The 19,109-nt window shown below is 35.1% G+C and overlaps 1 protein-coding gene and 1 non-coding gene across 5 annotated transcripts in view; both read left to right on the forward strand.

Moving 5' to 3' along the window:
- ADAM9 (ADAM metallopeptidase domain 9) overlaps positions 1–19,109 on the forward strand; it is a 98,398-nt gene that overhangs the window by 37,779 nt on the left and 41,510 nt on the right. For all 4 annotated transcript variants that reach the window (XR_006354744.1, XM_043982594.1, XM_043982595.1 and 1 more), the window contains exons 8-12: positions 1,234–1,305; positions 2,380–2,549; positions 4,275–4,356; positions 10,878–11,011; positions 17,555–17,726. Coding sequence is in view for 3 of the 4 variants with exons in the window: in XM_043982594.1 (XP_043838529.1) it covers positions 1,234–1,305; positions 2,380–2,549; positions 4,275–4,356; positions 10,878–11,011; positions 17,555–17,726 (630 nt within the window). In the remaining variant the exon portion in view is untranslated. The remainder of the gene's footprint in view (positions 1–1,233; positions 1,306–2,379; positions 2,550–4,274; positions 4,357–10,877; positions 11,012–17,554; positions 17,727–19,109) is intronic.
- LOC122744829 lies at positions 15,996–16,102 on the forward strand. Its single transcript, XR_006355171.1, has one exon. It is a non-coding gene; the product is annotated as a U6 spliceosomal RNA (small nuclear RNA).

The raw sequence follows: 19,109 nt of genomic DNA on the forward strand, positions 1-19,109 counted from the left end.
TTGCCCTTTGGTTAAATGATTAACATTTTCTTACGCAGATCATCACAGAGGTGTTTACCTGCATTTGTCAAGAGTTTCCTTGCTAGGGTGTTCCCTCTGGCAGTGAAATCACAGGTCCAATCTCATTGTTCACATAGCATCAAAACAACCTTTTGTTTCAGTGAAGAGAATCAGTTACACTAATTGCTTTATTTCAATTGAAAACCAGTTGTTTTGGTTGAACTCTAACCACAAATAAAATCTAGCACATAAAATGATTGGTGATGATGCCTTTAAACTGCCATTCTTTGACTTATTTGACTTATTTTAGACCAATGAGTCTCAAACATTTTTGTTCATAGCACAGTATTATTCTTTGATGTGAGGAATCATGGCCCACTAAAAATGTAAGTAAACAATAGTATGGGAGTCAGGAGACTTGCATACATGCAATTTCCCTTTAGTAAAAGCAGTTGTATTTGTTGAGTTTTTTGAAAGTTCAATGTCTGAGGTGTTTTGAGGTTAATATGTATGTGCAATAGATGAGTTTTGTTTATTTTATGAATACTATACTTATTATACCATGTATGCTAGGTGAGTAAAATTTATATAAGATAAAATTATACATTTTCTTTCATCTACAATAATATGCAAAGTTTTGTGGAACAACCTTTGAGAACCACTGTTTTTTACTGACCTGATAATAATTCAGGAACTTTAGATGTTTTTATACTTTTAAACCTTCCCTCTTGTCTCCAGAAAATTAACTACCAGGCAACTTTATTTTTGTGCCAAGGCAGCCCATGAAGGCATTCTACTGATGTATGAAAGGTTTGTGACCTGCCTTGGTGAAGGGAGTACTTGGCATCGATGATAAATCACATCTTTTGAAACATCAAAGTATAAACCTTTTGTACTATAACATTCCTAAACCTGCTTTATTTTTTAATGAGCATAAATTTGATCTAAATGTTATAGTTAATTTATACTGACTTTTAACTCCTTGCTAATTTGGAGGAACATTTGGTTTATTTCATGTTTAGGAAAAATAGACTTCATTTTATGTTTAATTCCCTTTATCTATTAGGGTGTCTTCTACAGATTGTCCTTAATTTTAGACATAGATGTAAGATTTGTAAACTAATCATACTAATTTGTATTTTAAAAAAAAACCTTTCTCAAACTGCCCTCTTGCCATTTTACTTATCCCCATACTAATTTTCTTTCTTTTCCTTTTTTTGTTTTGTTTTTCAGTATGACATGATGGGGAGTAATCAGACTGCTGTGAGGGAAGAGATGGTTCATTTAGCAAACTACTTGGATAGTGTGAGTTGTAGTTAATGGCATGATAAAATGTTCTTTATAGCACACCTTCAGAATTGATTGTAAATGTCTCAGTTTGAGCTCTGAAACACCCAGAGAGTTTGTGGTGTTTAACTTTGAGTCTTATAGAGCTTCATATCTTAGAATTGCAGACTGTCCTGCTTTGTGAAACTTGTTACGTTTAAAACAGAAGTAAAGGTATAGTGGGTATATCTAAAATACTTTTAAAACTATAAAACACTGATTTTAATGGAATATATGTTCTCTCTAAGGTTGATCTGACAATGTAATTTCATAATATGTGAAGCTTTACTATAATATAACTTAATTGATAGCCCCCTTAAAACACTTGTTACATAGTTTCCATGGAACTCAATGCCTTTAATAATGTTACTTCAATTAACATATTTTTGTGCATACAGTTGATGATATTAGATGGAAAGAAGTCTGTATCAACTTGTTTATCCTCAAAGTAATTGTCTAGGAATATTTGCCTTTTGTTGACAATATCTCCATATTCCTATTAAGGGGAACTTTAAAAATAAGAATTCCCTTCTATAGTTTAAACTTTGGTATAACAATATTCAGACTAAATAATCATAGTAATAATAGGTAGTATTTATTTAATGCTTTCAGGTTTTCATACTGCTTTTATATGTATTTTCTTATTTGACCCTCACAGCAACACTAGGAGGTAGGTGTCTTTATTATCCTCATTTTATGAATGAGGAAACTGAAGCTAAGAGAAGGGCAGTGACTTACCCAGGGTCACAAAATCACTAAGTGTTAGAGGTAGGATTTAAACCTAGATCTTTCTAACTCCACTTCTATCACTTGGTCCACTATACCCACTATCTTCTTATAATTTGATATAAAGTTGTAAAGTAGCTTTATCTCCAAGGTAATACCATGATATGGATCCTAAAGACAACTAATGGCATTTTATTAACAAAGGAAACAATTTCCCTGGAATTTATTTATAATTGTTTGACTTATATGGATAACATCTTGTCCTGCACTCTTTTTTTGGCCCACATTCTTACATGTATTTTTGGGGTGTGTTTTTCTTTTTTCCAGATGTACATTATGTTAAATATCCACATTGTATTAGTGGGGCTAGAAATTTGGACAAACTCAAACCAAATCAGCACAGCTGGAAGTGCTGGTGATGTGTTGGGGAACTTTGTGCAATGGCGAGAGAAATCACTGATTACGCGTCGGAGACATGACAGTGCACAGTTAGTTCTGTAGGTGATTTTTTTTTTATTTCAAATAGTTTTATTAAAAAGTGATAATTATTTGATAATTACATTTATTACCACTGTTTTCTCTCAAGGCTTCTAAGCCTTAAGCAAAATTAAAAATTCAAAGTATGACTATAAGGTAATAACTTAATTTGAACAGAACTTATGCATACAAGTGAGTGTTGTACCTTTCAAATTAATTGCTGTAGGAATCTCTGCATTTATTTTAGAAGATCCTGTCATTTTCCAAATTATATTTGGAACTTATTTTTTAGCCATCAGAGTCAACATTATATTCTTTAAAATATCTTCTATGTTAACAAATCTTTATCTTAGGAGGGTGGATTTGATTTTGGGAAATAGACAAAATTTATTTACAGAAATGTTCCTGGTCAATAAAGTTATGCTATTTGGTTATCCAATTTGGGAGAAAAAAAATAAGTTTTTATTACAATGCTAGTTTTTATCTCTGGTTCATAAATTATTTCTGATGACAATTCTAAAAGTAGTCTTAAAATACTTGGGGCATTGCATCTTGGCATTATACGTATAGCCACCTTGAATTTATTGCATTGACAAGCAATATTTTCATGGTTGTGTAAAGTATGGTATGTTTGTTAAGTCATACATTTTAGTTTTCCCATTCTGATAGCTTATTGTGATGTGGAGGTTCTTGAAAATTATACCACTCGAAAATTATACTACAAGCTCTGGCAGGTTTTATCAAAGTTTTGACTATAGTATCAGCTGCAAGCTTTGGGTTTTTTACACCCAAGAACAAGCCTAGTAAATCATGAAGGGGTTCAGAACCAGTGGGTTGGTCATTAGATGATGATCTCTGCGTATTTTAAAATTCTAAATGTGGGTTCTAATCTCTTCCCCCAGTTTTGGGGGGAAACTGGCTAAAATCACTGATAAATTCACCAAAAGTTTAGGCTTTAAGGGTTTATTAAAAGATATGATAGTAAAGAGAGAGAAAGATTGAGATCAGATTCATTATAGCATGGAAATCCTAGCCTTCCTAATCACCCACTTGAAGTTCTGCCACCAAGCAGTTGTCTCGAACCCAAGGTGAAGTAAACCCTCAGCCAGAGCCGCTTTCCTACTTCCTGTCCTCCTCCCAGAAATGGGAGGCTCTTCAAGTTGATTGGCTAAGAGCTGACTCCTGCTGATGCAGCAGTCCATAGCCTCTTGAGAACACTCCTTTAAGTGGGTACTTAGTGCTTCCTCATTCACACCCAATTCAAACACCACCAAGTCAATCAAGTCAGACCCCTGGGCGTCTACCAAACTTATTATTATTATCTTAACACAACTCTTTGGCTGTGTCAGTCCATGAAACAAAGAGAGAATATAAGATCTCCATCAGTCCTAGGCAGCCCTCTTTCACTTCTAAGTGACCATAGCAGAATAGTGGAAAAGGGGACAAAGGGAGCTTTTGAAGCACATAGTTTTTAGATCATCAATAAACATTTAATGTTGGGGTTTTAAATGTAGAAATCTTTGTCCAAAGACCAATGAGTGGCTATGCAGTACTATTAGAGTAATCGAACCAAATTATGGTTGATATTTTGGGTATAAATTTAACTGGAATACATAAGGAGGTTATAATTAAATGCTAGGGAGAGTCCCAGGCTATTCTTGGAGCGGTAAATACAGAAGTTGGGAGAATTAGTTTCTTTGTTCTTTATTAGTCAAGTTCCATTTTTCCTTTCTCTGGCATTTCAGGAGGAAGGGCTTTGGAGGGACTGCAGGAATGGCATTTGTGGGAACAGTGTGTTCAAGAAGCCATGCAGGAGGCATTAATGTGGTACGTTGGCTTTTTAAATTTGCCACTCATTTATTTATCTGCTTATTTATGTAGCTGTCTATTAAATGGTTCCCCTCCATTACATGTAAAAATAATTTTAACACTTTTGAAAAAAGTTTTGATTTTCCAAATTTTACACCTTTCTCCTTGCCTTCCCACATCCCTGAGATGGTAAGCAGTTTGATGTTGGTTATACATGTATAATTGTGTAAAACATATTTCCATATTACTCATTTTGTGGAAGAATACTAAAATAAAAAAAAGAAAGTACAAAATAGTATGCTTTGGTCTGTATTCAAACATCATCAATTTTTTCTCTGGAGGAAGATAACATTTTTCTTTTTCTTTTTTTTTTTTGGTGGGGCAATGAAGGTTAAATGACTTGCCCAGGGTCACACAACTAGTAAAGTGTCAAGTGTCTGAGACTGGATTTGAACTCAGGTTCTCCTGAATCCAAGGCCGGTGCTTTATCCACGGCACCACCTAGCTGCCCCTGATAGCATTTTTCTTTATTAGTCTTTTGGGATAGTCTTAGATAATTATATTCCTGAAAATAGCTACGTCTTGATCATCGTACAATATTGCTGTTACTGTGTATGATGTTTCCCTGGTCCTGCTTACTTCACTCTCTCAATTCATGTAAGTCTTTCCAGATTTTTCTGAAATCATCCTGCTCATTATTTCTTTCTTTCTTTCTTTTTTTTTTTGTGAGGCAATTGGGGTTAAGTGACTTGCCCAGGGTCACACAGCTACGAAGTGTTAAGTGTCTGAGGCCAGATTTGAACTCAGGTCCTCCTGAATCCAGGGCCGGTGCTCCATCCACTGCACCACCTAGCTGCCCCTGCTCATTATTTCTTATCGCAAAATAATATTACATTACAATCATATAGCACAACTTGTTCAGCCATTCCCCAATTGATGGGCATCTTCTCAGTTTTTTATTCTTATCTACCACCAAAAGAGCTGCTATAAATATTTTGTACAAATGGGTCCTCCCCACCTTTTAAAATTTCTTCGGGATATATACCTCATAGTGGTATTGGGGGATCAAAGGATATGCAGTTTTATAGCCCCTTGGGCATAGTTCCAAATTGTTCCCCAGAATGGTTACATCATTTCATAATTTCAACAACAGTGCATTAGTGTCCCAAGTTTCTTACATCTTCTCCAGTATTTATCATTTTCCTTTTCTGTCATATTAACCAATTTGATAGATGTGAGGTGATACCTCAGGCATTTTAATTTGCATTTCTCTAATCAATAGTGATTTAGAGCATTTTTTCATATAACTATAGATAGTTTTGATTACTTCATCTGAGAACCACCTGTTTATATCTTTTGACCGTTTATCAATTAGGGAATGACTTGTGTTCTTATAAATTTGACTCAGTTCTCTATATATTGAAGAAATGAGACCTTTATCAGAGGTACTTGCTGTAAAATTTTTTCCCCAGTTTTTTGCTCTCCTCCTAATTTTGATTTCATTGGTTTTGTTTGTGCAAAACTTTAAAATTTAATATAATAGAAATTGACCATTTTATATTATGTATTATTCTCTGTAGCTTGTGTTTGGTTCTAAATTCTTTTCTTATCCATAGATCTGACAGGTAAACTATTCCATGTTCCCTTAATTTCCTTATGATCTCACACTTTATGTCTTAATCATGTACCCATTTTGACCTTATCTTGATATATTGTGTGAGATGTCAGTCTATACCTAATTTCTGCCATACTGTTTTCCATTTTTCCCAGCAGTTTTTGTCAAATGGAAAGGTTTTGTCTCCAAAGCTTGAATCTTTGGGTTTATCAAACACTTAATACAGTGGACATTTACTATGGTATATTGTGTACCGCTATTCCACTGATATTGTTTTGATAATTACTGCTTTTGTGTACTGCTATTCCACTGATATTGTTTTGATAATTACAATTTGAGATCTGGTATGGTTAGGCAACCTTCCTTCACATTTTTTTTCATTGATTCTCTTGATATTCTTGATATTTTGTTCTTCCAGATGAATTTTGTTATGATTTTTCTTGCTCTATACAAAAAATTTTTGGTAGTTTGATTGGTTTGGCAATGCATTAGTATATTAATTTAGGTATAATTGTCTTAAAAATATATTAGCTCAGCCTACCCATGAGCAATTAATATTTTTCCACTTGTTTAGATCTGACTTAATTTGTGTGAAAAGTGTTTTGCACTTGTGTTCATATAGTTCTTAGGTTTGTCTTAACAAGTAGATTCCCAGATATTCTATATTATCTACAGTTATTTTAAATGGAATTTCTCTATCTCTCGCTGCTTGTCTTTGTTGGTAACACAGAAATGCTGATTACTGATGTGGGTTAATTTTATATCCTGCAACTTTGTTGAAGTTAATTATTTCAACTCATTTTTTAGTTGGTTCCCCAGGATTCTCTAAGTATACTGTCATATCATTTTGTGATGATTAAAAATATGAGAGACATGGTATCTGGATAATTTCATCATTTTATTAATATAGCTAGTGGGCTATTAATAAAATGAGGTCTATGGCAGTCTCAGATCAAAGACCCCCTTTCTCACAGTCAGGTTTCTTTTCTTATACCACTGGCACTGTAGGAGGTATATCACACAGAAACAAGTCTAATTGGTAAACATCATTCAAATCTAATTGGTTGACAGTGGTTTGGAGGTGGGTTATATTAAAATGAAGTTGGGGATATATGACTTAAGTAAAGATGACATCAGGGAAAAATGTAGAGACCCCCACCCAAGCTGTTGGCAGCAGCAGTGGTTTCCACCTAGAACTGATTCATCCAGGCCAAATCTCATCAGTAAAATTGGTCTGCCTATCTAGACAAAAGAATCTGTTTCCACTCAAGGTTCCTTTTGTGGGCTTGGGTTTGGGTTGTGTTTGACTTATATGAGATTTGATGAAATCTCTCAAGGAAACCTTGTCTTTGAGAGGGGGGAGAAAGGGCTTGAGAAAAGGCTTGGGTCCCCCAAGATATCAGTTATTAATCATTATTTCTCACAATTTGCAAAGAATGATAGTTTTATTCCCTTATTACTATTCTAATTCTTTTGATTTAATTTTATTCTCATTGTTAATAGCTAACATTTCTAGTACAATATTGAATAATAATGGTGATAATGAGCATCCTTGCTTCACCCTTGGTTTTATTGGGATATTTCTAGCTTATACCCACTACTGATAATTCTTGCTGATGGTTTTAGATAGATACTATATATAATTTTAATAAAAGTTCCATTTATTCCTATGCTCCCTAGTGTTTTTAATAGGAGTGTTATATTTCGTAAGGCTTTTTCTGCATCTATTGAGATAATCATGTGATTTCTGTTGGTTTTATTATTGGTATAGTTAATTATGCTGATAGTCTTATTATTATTGAACTTGCCTTGCATTCCTCATATAAATCCTACATGGTCATAGTGTATGATCCTTGTGATTGCTGTAATCTTCTTGCTAGTATTTTATTTAAAAATTTTGCAGCAATATTCATTAGGGAAATTGGTCTATAGTTTTCTTTTTCTTTTTTTGCTCTTCTTGGTTTAGGTATCACCACCATATTTGTATAATAAAAGGAATTTGATAGGACTCTGTCTTTGCCTAGTTTCCCAAACAGTTTATATGGTATCCGGATTAATTTTTATTAAAATATTTCTTAGAATTCATTTGTGAACCCATCTGTGGGGATTTTTTCTTAGTAAGTTCATTGATAGTTTGTTCAATTTTTTTTTCTAAAATGGGGTGATTTAAGTATTCAGTTTCTGCTTCTGTTAACCTGGGCAATTTGTACTTTTGTAAATATTTATCCATTTCTCTTAAATTGTCAGATTTATTGGCATACAATTGAGTAAAATAGATCCCAATAATTGCTTTATTTTCCTCTTTATTGGTGTTGAATTCACCCCTTTTTCGATATTAGTAATTTGGTTTCTTCTTTCCTTTTAAAAATCTTATTAGCCAATGGTTTATCTATTTTATTCTTCTTTTTTTCATAAAACCAGATTTTAGTTTCATTTGTTAGTTAAATGGTTTTCTTTCATTTTTATTAATTTCTCTTGATTTTCAGGATTTCCAATTTGATACTTAATTGGAGTTTTTTAATTTGTCTTTTTTCTAGGTTTTTTTTTTTAGTTGTATGCCCAATTCATTGATTTGCTCTTTTTAAAAATTCATTAAGCATTTAGAAATTATTACTAAGTGTTTAGACATACACATTTTCTCTTCAGTCCTGCTTTGGCTGCATCCCATAAATTTTGGTACATTAGATATAAGTAAAGGAAATGAGCACATTATTTATTATTATTTATTATTTATTTATTATTACAAATTATTTCTATGATTTGTTCTTTGACCCACTTATTCTTTAGGGTTAGATTATTTTGTTTCCAATGAATTTTTAATATATCTTTTAACTGTTCTTTATCAAATGTAATTTTTATTGTATTATAATCTGAAAAGGATTCCTTTAATATAACTACTTTTTTGCATTTGGTTGTAAGGTTTTGATGCCTTAATATGATCAGTTTTTGTGTAGGTTCCATGTATTTCTGAGAAAAAAAGGTATATTCCTTTCTATTCCCATTTAGTTTTCTCCTGAGGTCTATCATATCTAACTTTGCTAAAATTCTATTCACCTCCTTAACTCTTTTCTTATTTATTTTTTGGTTAGATTTATCTATGCTAATGTTTTACATAATTGTACATGTATAACCCATATCTGATTGTTTACCACCTAGGGGAGGGAGGGAAAGAGGAATAAAAATTGGAACCCAAAGCTATAAATAAAAATGTTTATTATAAAGTTAAATGTTCTGCCATTTGATTGCATATATGTTACATTTAGAAATTTCTTCATTATCTATACCTTTTAGCAAGATAGTTTCCTTCCTTATCTTTTTAATTAGTCTATTTTTGTTTTTGCTTTGTCTGAGATTATGATTGCTACTCCTTTTTTTTTTTAACTTCAGCTGAAGCATAATAGATTCTGCTCCAGCCCCCTTACATTTACTCTTTGTGTGTGTCTCTGTGCTTCAAATGTGTTTCTTGGAAACAGCATATTGTAGGATTCTAGTTTTTAATATATTCTGCTATCCACTTCTATTTTATGGGTGAATTCATTTTAGTCACATTTAGTTATGATAACTGTATATTTTCCTCTATCCTGTTTTTCCCATTTATTCTTCTCTCTTTCACCCTGTTCCTCTTCATAAGTGTCTTACTCCTGACTACTGAGTCCTCCAATCTGCCCTCCCTTCTCTTAGTTCCCCCTCCCTCTACCTTCTCTTTTGCCTGTCCCTTTTTACTTCCCTATAAGGTTAAGATAGATTTCTACATCCAACTATTTTTATGTTATTCCCTCTTTGAGCCAATTCTGATAAGAGTAAGAGTCCAGCATTGTCAGCCCCCCCCCATTTCCCCCATGCTGTTGTGAGAAAATAATGGGGTTTTGGGGACTCATGACACCCCCCCTCCCCTCCACAACACACACACACACACACACACACACACACACACACACACACACACACGGGAACTCTGACTGGTATTGCAGGGCCAGCGCAGACTTAGGAGAATTTCAAAGGAAATATAGATCGATCTTCCTAACTAACTAAAGGAAGTTAACTAACTTAAGACCACCTTCAAGTCATGTCAGCCAATAAACTTGAATGCTACCAGCCAATTAGCTTGGAGCCATGTGTAGGGACTGCCTGTCTTCTGGACCCGTAGCTAGCTTCTGCTTTGACAGGTACAGGAACTGTTTCTCTTTTGGCCTGAGACTCAGAGGTGAAGGGGCCTCTCTCTCCCCCCTAGATCCTAGCCAGGCTTTCCTATCTTTCAGGGCAATGTGCTCATTTCCTTTACTAATATCTAATATACTTTAATAAATGCTTAATGCCCAAAACTAGTGCTAAAGCTTCTAATTTATGAGTAACAAATATATTAGGAACTCCCGCTAATTTTCCCTACACTTGGGACAGAAATAGGCCACCACATTTAGTTTTACTTGTCACACTGTAATAGCTCTTTTGCCCCTCTTTTTTTTTTTTTTTTAAAGTGAGGCAGTTGGGGTTAAGTGACTTGCCCAGGGTCACACAGCTAGTAAATGTTAAGTGTCTGAGGCCGGCTTTGAACTCAGGTCCTCCTGACTCCAGGGCCGGTGCTCTATCCACTGTGCCACCTAGCTGCCCCCTATCCTAGCTCTTTTGCCTTCCCACAAAGGTTGTCTCTGAAATTTGCTAATACTTGGGTATTCTTTCAAACTGTCCCAACTCTGAGGCTATTACTTTGTTTCCCAGCCAAAATAAATCGCATCAGTTGCTATTTAAAAATCATTGGATTTAAGTTAGCATAATCTTGAACATACAAATCCAAAAAGCATTCATGTAAATATTGGTTTGTATATTGCCTTAGTAGAAAAACTTATTAAAACTGAATGAAATTCTTTTTGTGAGCAAATAATTTTGAGAAATAGCACTCCATAATCACCTTCCTCCTTCTGTATAGTTTGGACAAATCAGTGTGGAGACCTTTGCATCCATTGTTGCTCATGAGTTGGGACATAACTTGGGAATGAACCATGATGATGGGAGAAACTGCAGTTGTGGAGCGAAGAGCTGCATCATGAATTCAGGAGCATCGTGAGTCAAATGTTTTCTTCCTTGGCCTTGGAATAAATAGTAAAATAGAGAAATGCTTCTAGACTTGAATGAATGAAGTACTGACCTATTATTATAGAAGTTAAATATCATAAAGAAGTTATTCATTTCTGAAATTAAAATGTAGATATTATATTGAAAACTTGAATAGTAACTCACATTTATATAATGCTTTAATGCTTGTAAAATTTTTAACAAGACCTTTTCTTATAACCCTTGTGTTGTAGTTAGTACAAAGATCGAAAGATGAAAAACACTGATCTTTTTGAAGTCTGGGGACTAGTTGAATCTCGGTTCTTCACTTTTCTGTTTTATACCTTTGATTAATTCACTCTTTGGGTCTCAGTTTCCACAATTATAAAATGAAGAAGTTGGACATAATTTCTAAGGTTACTTTCAGTTCTAAAAACTTTGAGTACTCTTATACAGTGGTGGGCAATAGCATTTCAATCAAAGGGGTAGGGTTAGAAGTGAAAACATATAACTTTTCTGCCGTACTTTGGTATGGGTCTGTGAATTCATTAAAGTGTATTTGCTTGAGTGGTGCAGACCTCAATCACGCTGCCTGTTTTGTAACTCTGCTCCAAGCTTTCTTATAGATCCTCCACAAGGTGTCCAACAAATACCCTCCCCCCAGATTTCTTGACAGTGTGTGGATAGTAATGGAATACATGGGCTATCCTGCAGTTTCCCTGAATTCTCACTACACCTATATAGCCCACCTCCTTTTACAGTCACATCATTCTAATGATATCCTTTTTTTTAAATTTAGAATTTTATTCCCCCCCCCAATTACGTGTAAAAACAATTTTAATGTCTTTTTTGGGGGGGGGCCCTGAGGCAATTGGGGTTAAGTGACTTGCCTAGGTTCACACAGCTTGTAAGTGTTAAGTGTCTGAGGCCGGATTTGAACTCAGGTACTCCTGAATCCAGGGCCTGTGCTCTATCCACTGCGCCACCTAGCTGCTCCATAACGTCCATTTTTAAAACTTTGTGTTCAAATTCTCTTCCTCCCCCCAACCCCCCTAAAGAATGCAAGCAATTCAATATACATGTGTAGTCTCTAATGATATCCTTTGTGACATTCTTCCTTATCTGTTCTTCTCTGGGAATATGTTGAGACTTACTCATATTTTGGGGTCAGCTAGATGACTCAGCAGATAAAGCACAGGGCTTGGAATCAGGAAGACATCTTCATGAGTTCAGATCTGGTCTCAGACACTTAGATGTGTGACCCTGGGCAAGTCACTTAACCTCTGTTTGCCTTAATCCACTGGAGAAGGAAATGGCAAATCACTCCAGTATCTTTGGTAAGAAAGTCCCATGGACCATAATGTCCATGAGGTCCCAAAGAGTTTGGATATGACTAAACAACTGAACAACCACCACAAGCCATATACCTTTCCATTGTTATCTACAGTTATAATCATAGTCTGTGGTATTCTGTGACCTTTGATTCAGTGAGAAACTTGGGTAATTAAAAATAATGCACATTGCCCCCAGAACAATCCAGCCCATTCTCCTCCTGTTCAATTTTAAGCTCAATTCATTGTACAAAAATAGTGTCTGTATAAGATATATATGCTAATTGACTAGTTCTATGGATTGGTCACTCAAATATATCTTTGTCCGGACAATGGGCATTTTTCATACATACGCTTGGATTTTATGGTTGAACTCAAGTGATTACAAATTTCATTTAATAGGCTCTACTGTATTGTGTTCTAGGCCTTAATATAGTCAGCACACTGTCTTCTGTAAGGAACCTCTCTTTGATTTGGATTCTAACCTAAAAAGATTTCAAGACTTTTGGTAACTTCTCCATGTTTTATGTTTTGCATGATATGAGGCTATTGAACAATTTTTTTGGTTTATCTTTCAAGGAATCTTGTATACTTTTCACATATCAATAAAAACACCTCATTGAAGAATTGACTTTCTGCTCTGTCGAATCAAAATTTAATAGTTAATAAGAAGTTAATAGTTAATAAGTAATACAAGCACAGTAGACTCTTGTATTCCCTGTATCTGACTATAAAGATATGCATATCATTTATGGAAGCCTACCTTCTTTTTCAAACTTTCATTAAGGATGCTCTCAATGCATATGTATGTTGATTATTTTTCTAAAGATTTTGTGGAGATGTGAAGCATGTATATGAGTTAACGGTTAATGATATTTTCTTAATTACCTTTTTGATCATAATAATGTCTGTGTTTTTTCATGTTTTTTTTTAATTTTGGTTTTTTCCCTTTAAGTATTTATTAGTTATGAAAATTGATCTCTTAATGTCCTCAAAATTATTTCTTCTCTAGCACTGACCTCCTGTGTACTTGTTCTAAGTGTAACTTTTTTCCTATCTTTGTTTTCTTTAATGCCAGTTCTACTTTTTCCTGCTGTGTATTGATGACTGATGTTAGAAGCCAAATGTGATGGCTCGGGGCACTAGGTAGTGTAGTGGATAAAGTACCGGCCCTGGATTTAGGAGAACTTGAGTTCAAATCTGACCTCAGACACTTGACACTAGCTGTGTGAAACTGGGCAAGTCAGTTAACCCTCATTGCCTCGCCAAAAAAACAAAACAAAACAAAAAACAAATGTGATGGCTCCATTGATGGAGAAAAGATTTGTTTTAGAAAAAAAATTTTTTTGAACAGAGCAAAATGTTTTTGTTTAAAAATGTTTTAGTCTTAAAATTTTTTATAGCTCTTTTCCATTTTTCATCTCTTCTTGTTCTCCCAGTCTTATCTTTAAATTCCTTGAGAATGATCTGGTTTAGTTGGGTCAATAGAGAGGGGTTTTTTGGATTTTTTCTTTGTTTGTTTGTTTTTAAAGCTCGGGTGGTGGTGGTTGTTTTTTAATATTTCATCTTACTGTTTGAGAAGGTGAAATTGTTCATCATCCCCTAACTTTTTCCTCCATAAGATTTTCCAACTAGCTTATAGTATTAATCAGTATTTGTGTTACCATAGCTAATGCCCATTTCAGATTAGAGGAGTTAGGCAATAGCTTCTAGCTGCACAGCTCTACCTTCTGGAAATACCTATAGGACTTGGTGGAAGATGGTTGTAGTAGACATCTATGCTTTAGGTAAACCATGTTGGCATGATCCATGATCATCTCAGTTGACCAACTTCCTGGAAGAAAACTCTTTTTTTAAAAAAATTAAATTAAATTTTTTTTTGGTGAGGCAATTGGGATTAAGTGACTTGCCCAGGGTCACACAGCTAGTAAGTGTCAAATGTCTAAGGTCAGATTTGAACTCAGGTCCTCCTGACTCCAGGGCCGGTGCTTTATCCATTGTGCTATCTTGCCACCCCAGGAATAGACTCTTGAAGTGTCCCATGTCTCTGCCAGAGTTAATATTATATGAGATATATAGCCTATATCTGTTTATATGTGTTAAAATATAATGTGAGGTCAGGGAGCCTATAACAGTACACAGACACACAGATCAATAAACACTAAGCACCTACTATGTGTCATGCTCTTTTCTAAGCCCTGGGCATAAAAAAGACAGTCTCTGCCCTCAAGGATGTGTATATATCATTATCTAGATATAGATATACACACATATTATATATGTTGGACTTTGGTATATTGGGGGTGTTCTACACATGCTAATATCTACATATATTGGGATAGTTGTAATTAAAAAGAAATATAGGTATTAATAGCTGTTTATGTTAGGCTGGTTATAGCCAAGAAAATAGGATTTTAGAGGCAGTTATAAAGAGCTATACACGATTTGGAGGTTGGCATTTAACTATTAAATTATTTTAAAGAATATAGTGAGATTCAGTGCATTTTTGGTGGAGTAGTGAACTGATTCAACCCTTCTGAAGAGCAATTTGGAACTATGCCCAGAAGGCTATAAAACTGTGCATACCCTTTGACCTAGCAATACCATTATTAGTCTATGTCCTGAAGAGATCATAAAAAAGGGGAAAGGACCCACATGTACAAAAAATATTTATAGGGGCAGCTTGGTGGCACAGTGGATAGAACACTGGCCCTGGATTCAGGAGGACCTGAGTTCAAATCCAACCTCACACTTAACACTTACTAGCTGTGTGACCCTGGGCAAGTCACTTAACCCCAATTGCCTCACCAAAAAAAAAAAAAAAAAGAATCAATTTGGAGCAGCTAGGTGGTGCAGTGGATAAAGCACCAGCCCTGGATTCAGGAGGACCTGAGTTCAAATCCAACCTCAGATGCTTGATACTTACTAGCTGTGTGGCAAGTCACTTAACCATCATTGCCCCACCAAAAAAACAACAAAAAAAATTTATAGCTGCTTTTTTTGTGGTGGCAAAGAATTGGAAATTGAGGGGATGCCAATCAATTGGGGAATGGATGAACAAGTTGTGGTATATTAATGTAATGCAATATTGTATTGTGCTGTAAGAAATGATGAGCAGGGGGGCAGGTAGGTGGCACCAGCCCTGGATTCAGGAGTACCTCAGTTCAAATGTGGCCTTGGACACTTGACACTTACTAGCTGTGTGACCCTGGGCAAGTCACTTAACCCTCATTGCCCAGCAAAAAAAACAAACAAAAGAAAAATGATGAGCAGGCAGATTTCAGAAAAACCTGGAAAGACTTACATGAACTGATGCTGTGAAGTGAGCAGAACCAAGTGAACAATGTACAAATAACACAATATTGTGTGATGATCAGCTGTGATAGACTTAGCTCTTCTCAGCAGTACAATGATCTAAGGCATTTCCAAAAGATTCATGATGGTGTAAGGGCCAAATTTAGTATGGGAAGAGTTAATTGGGTGGCGTGCCTTAATATTGGGGTAAGAAAAGAAATTAATAGCCTCTTTCAAAAACACAAAACAGGTTTTATTAACGGGAACAATTTATAAATCTCTGGGGTAAAAAGGCCCCAGGCACCCCGAACCTGCCTCCAGCCCAGCCAGCTCCAAAGAGCTAGCTCTGCCTCAAAAACACACTCACCGTGCTCGCTTCGGCAGCACATATACTAAAATTGGAACGATACAGAGAAGATCAGCATGGCCTCTGTGCAAGGATGACACGCAAATTCGTGAAGCGTTCCATATTAAAAAACAAAAAACAAAAAAAACCACACTCACCACCACCGAAATCTCTAGCTTTAAGGAGAATTAGCTTTGTTGTCTCTTCTGTTTTTGTTGGAAGGTCAAAACACCAGCAGCTCCTCTAACTGTCCCTACCTTCCTTCCCTGTTTCTTTCAGAACATTCTCCTCCCGGAAGGGGCAGCTCTTAGCCATGCTGAGTCTCCAATTGGCTCAGCACACCCACATGGGCTGTACTCATTATAATCTGGCCAGGCCCATGTGGGCATGAGGGAGCTATTAGGGGAGGCTTAGTTACTTAGTTTCAATAAATGTTCCCTGTGGTCAGCGTTCCTCTTGTTTGTTCAGTTATCTCCGAAAATACGCACCCATCTTCTCTTAGGCTTTTCAAGCTTACGTTTTTTTTCAGTTTGACCATAATGAAGCAAAGATAGGGTTATGAAAACCCCAAATCACATTTAATTCCTTACAATGGCAAATGCTCTCCACATCTAGAAAAAGAACTATGGAGTCCGCAGATCAAAGCACCTTTGGGGGGTTTGTTTATTTCTTTCTTGTGTTTTTTTCCTTTTGTTCAGATTCTTCTCTCACAACATGACTAATGGAGGCAGGGGGTAGAATATAGTAAGATTAGAGAGGCACCATGGCATATTAGGGAAAAAACCAAAGGGATTTGGAGGGAGATTTCCTGGGTTTTTATCCTGACTTTGTTACTTACGGCTTGTACTGTGGCAAGTCACTTTCTCTGAGTCTCATCTTTTCATTGCAAAAGGTGGATAATTATTGTTGTGCTGTGCTATGCTAGGTGGTGTAGTAGAACCACTGGGCTTAGAATCAGGAATACTCATCTTCTTGAGTTCAAATCCAGCCTTAGACATGTACTAGCTGTGTGACCCTGGGCAAATCATTTCACCCAGTTTGCCTCAGTTTCCTCATCTATAAAATGAGCTGGAAAAGAAAATGGCAAACCACTCCAGCATCTTTGCCTAGATGACTCCAAAATGGGGTCTTGAAGTATTGGAGATAACTGAAATGACTAAACAAATAACAGCAATTGTGCTATGAGGAAAATGTTTTAATTGTAAGGCAGTGCTGTATGTGAAGTGCTTTGTAAACCTTAGAGCATTATATAAATATGAGCTTCATTTATTATATAGTAAAGAATATCTATTGACTGTGCTTCTTATGATCAAGCAAGAAAATGGGCATAAAATGCTTTGCAAACCTTAAAGCACAAATGTTGGATATCCTTATCATTATGGTAGCACAATATAATGTTCAAGAAGAGAATCTTTCTGTATTAACTTAAAAAATGTATTATTTTTTCCAAATGTGAATTCTTACAAGTACTTTCTGTTTTATGAAGCAATAGGAAAATTTTATTTTTGCTTTTTTTGGATTTAGTTGTACTTTCGGGCTTGCAAAATAACATAAAAACTTTTCTCCTTATGTTTCTTTTAGAGGTTCCAGAAACTTTAGTAGTTGCAGTGCAGATGACTTTGAAAATTTAACTTTAAATAAAGGAGGAACCTGTCTACTTAATATTCCAAAACCTGATGAAGCCTACAGTGCCCCTTACTGTGGTAATAAAATAATAGATTTTGGGGAAGAATGTGACTGTGGTTCTCCAAAGGTCAGTAATTATTATAATTTTAAGATTTTTTTTTTGGTTTTGTTTTGTGGGGCAATGGGGGTTAAGTGACTTGCCCAGGGTCACACAACTAGTAAGTGTCATTTGAACTCAGGTCCTCCTGAATCCAGAGCCAGTGCTTTATCCACTGCGCTACCTAGCTGCCCCCATTTTTTTCAAGTTTTTTTTTTGTTTTATTATAATTTTAAATAATAATTTTAATAATTCTGGTTTTTTCATTATTCATGTTGATCTTAAATACATAAAGACCAAAAAAAGAACATCTCCATGTATATAGTACAATAGAAAAGAGGATTCAGCATAAAACCAAGAATTTTCATTTCACAGTTTACTTTTTTTGAAAAATTTATAGATGTATTGCACATTGTTTTTAAAGCTACTCAGCATCCTTCTTCATTTTCTTTTATTCTGTATTGTGCACTTTTGATATTTTTTTCCTGCTTTTCTCCCCACCCTAGAGATGGCTGGCATTAGACAGAAATATGTGTATACATACATACAGACAGACACACACATAACATGCATACACACACAACTGTACAACCATACAATATTGAAAATGACTTCATTGTTCAGAGTTGTTTTTTGGAGCAGTATTGCTGTTACTGTGTACAACATTCTCTTGGTTCTGCTCATTTTATTTTCTTTAGAATTACCCCATCATACTCAGGTCAGCCAAAGTGTTTCTAGCAAACTACCCAAATAATAATGACAGTCATAAAAGTACTGCTAATATTTTCACATGTAAGAAGTAAACACTTTTCCCTTAGCGAGTCTCATAATTGATCTTTAATATTTACCTATATTTTTTCTGGATGTTATATGTTAATTTCCCCATAAGTTATGTTTTTTTGGTCAGAAAAATCTGAAAGTCTTTCAATTTGTTGAATGTCCATTTTTACCCTTAACTTACTTAACTTAGATTGCCCTTGGTCATAACCCTAGCTCTTTTGCTCAGTGGAATATAGTATTCTAAGACCTATGGTCCTTCAACGTAGTAGCTGCTAGGTATTTTGTAATCTTTATTGTAGGTCCATGATATTTAAATTTTTTTCTAGTTGCTTGCAATATTTTCTCCTTAGCTTGGGAGCTTTGAAACTTGGCTATGATATTCCTGTAGATGGTGATTGATGGATTTTTTTCTATTTCTGCTTTGCCTTCTTGTTCTAGAACTTCAAGGCAATTTTCCTTGGTAATTTCTTATAATATTGTATTTTTATCATAATTTTCAGGTAGTCCCATTATTATATTCTTTCTCCTCGATCTCTTCTCCAGATCAGTTGTTTTTCTGATGAGATGTTTCACTTTGTCTTCTTTTTTTCCCCATTCTTTTGGTTTTGTTTTATGATTTCTTGTTGTCTTATA

Source organism: Dromiciops gliroides, chromosome 2, assembly GCF_019393635.1.
Source record: "Dromiciops gliroides isolate mDroGli1 chromosome 2, mDroGli1.pri, whole genome shotgun sequence".
NCBI lineage: Eukaryota > Metazoa > Chordata > Mammalia > Microbiotheria > Microbiotheriidae > Dromiciops > Dromiciops gliroides.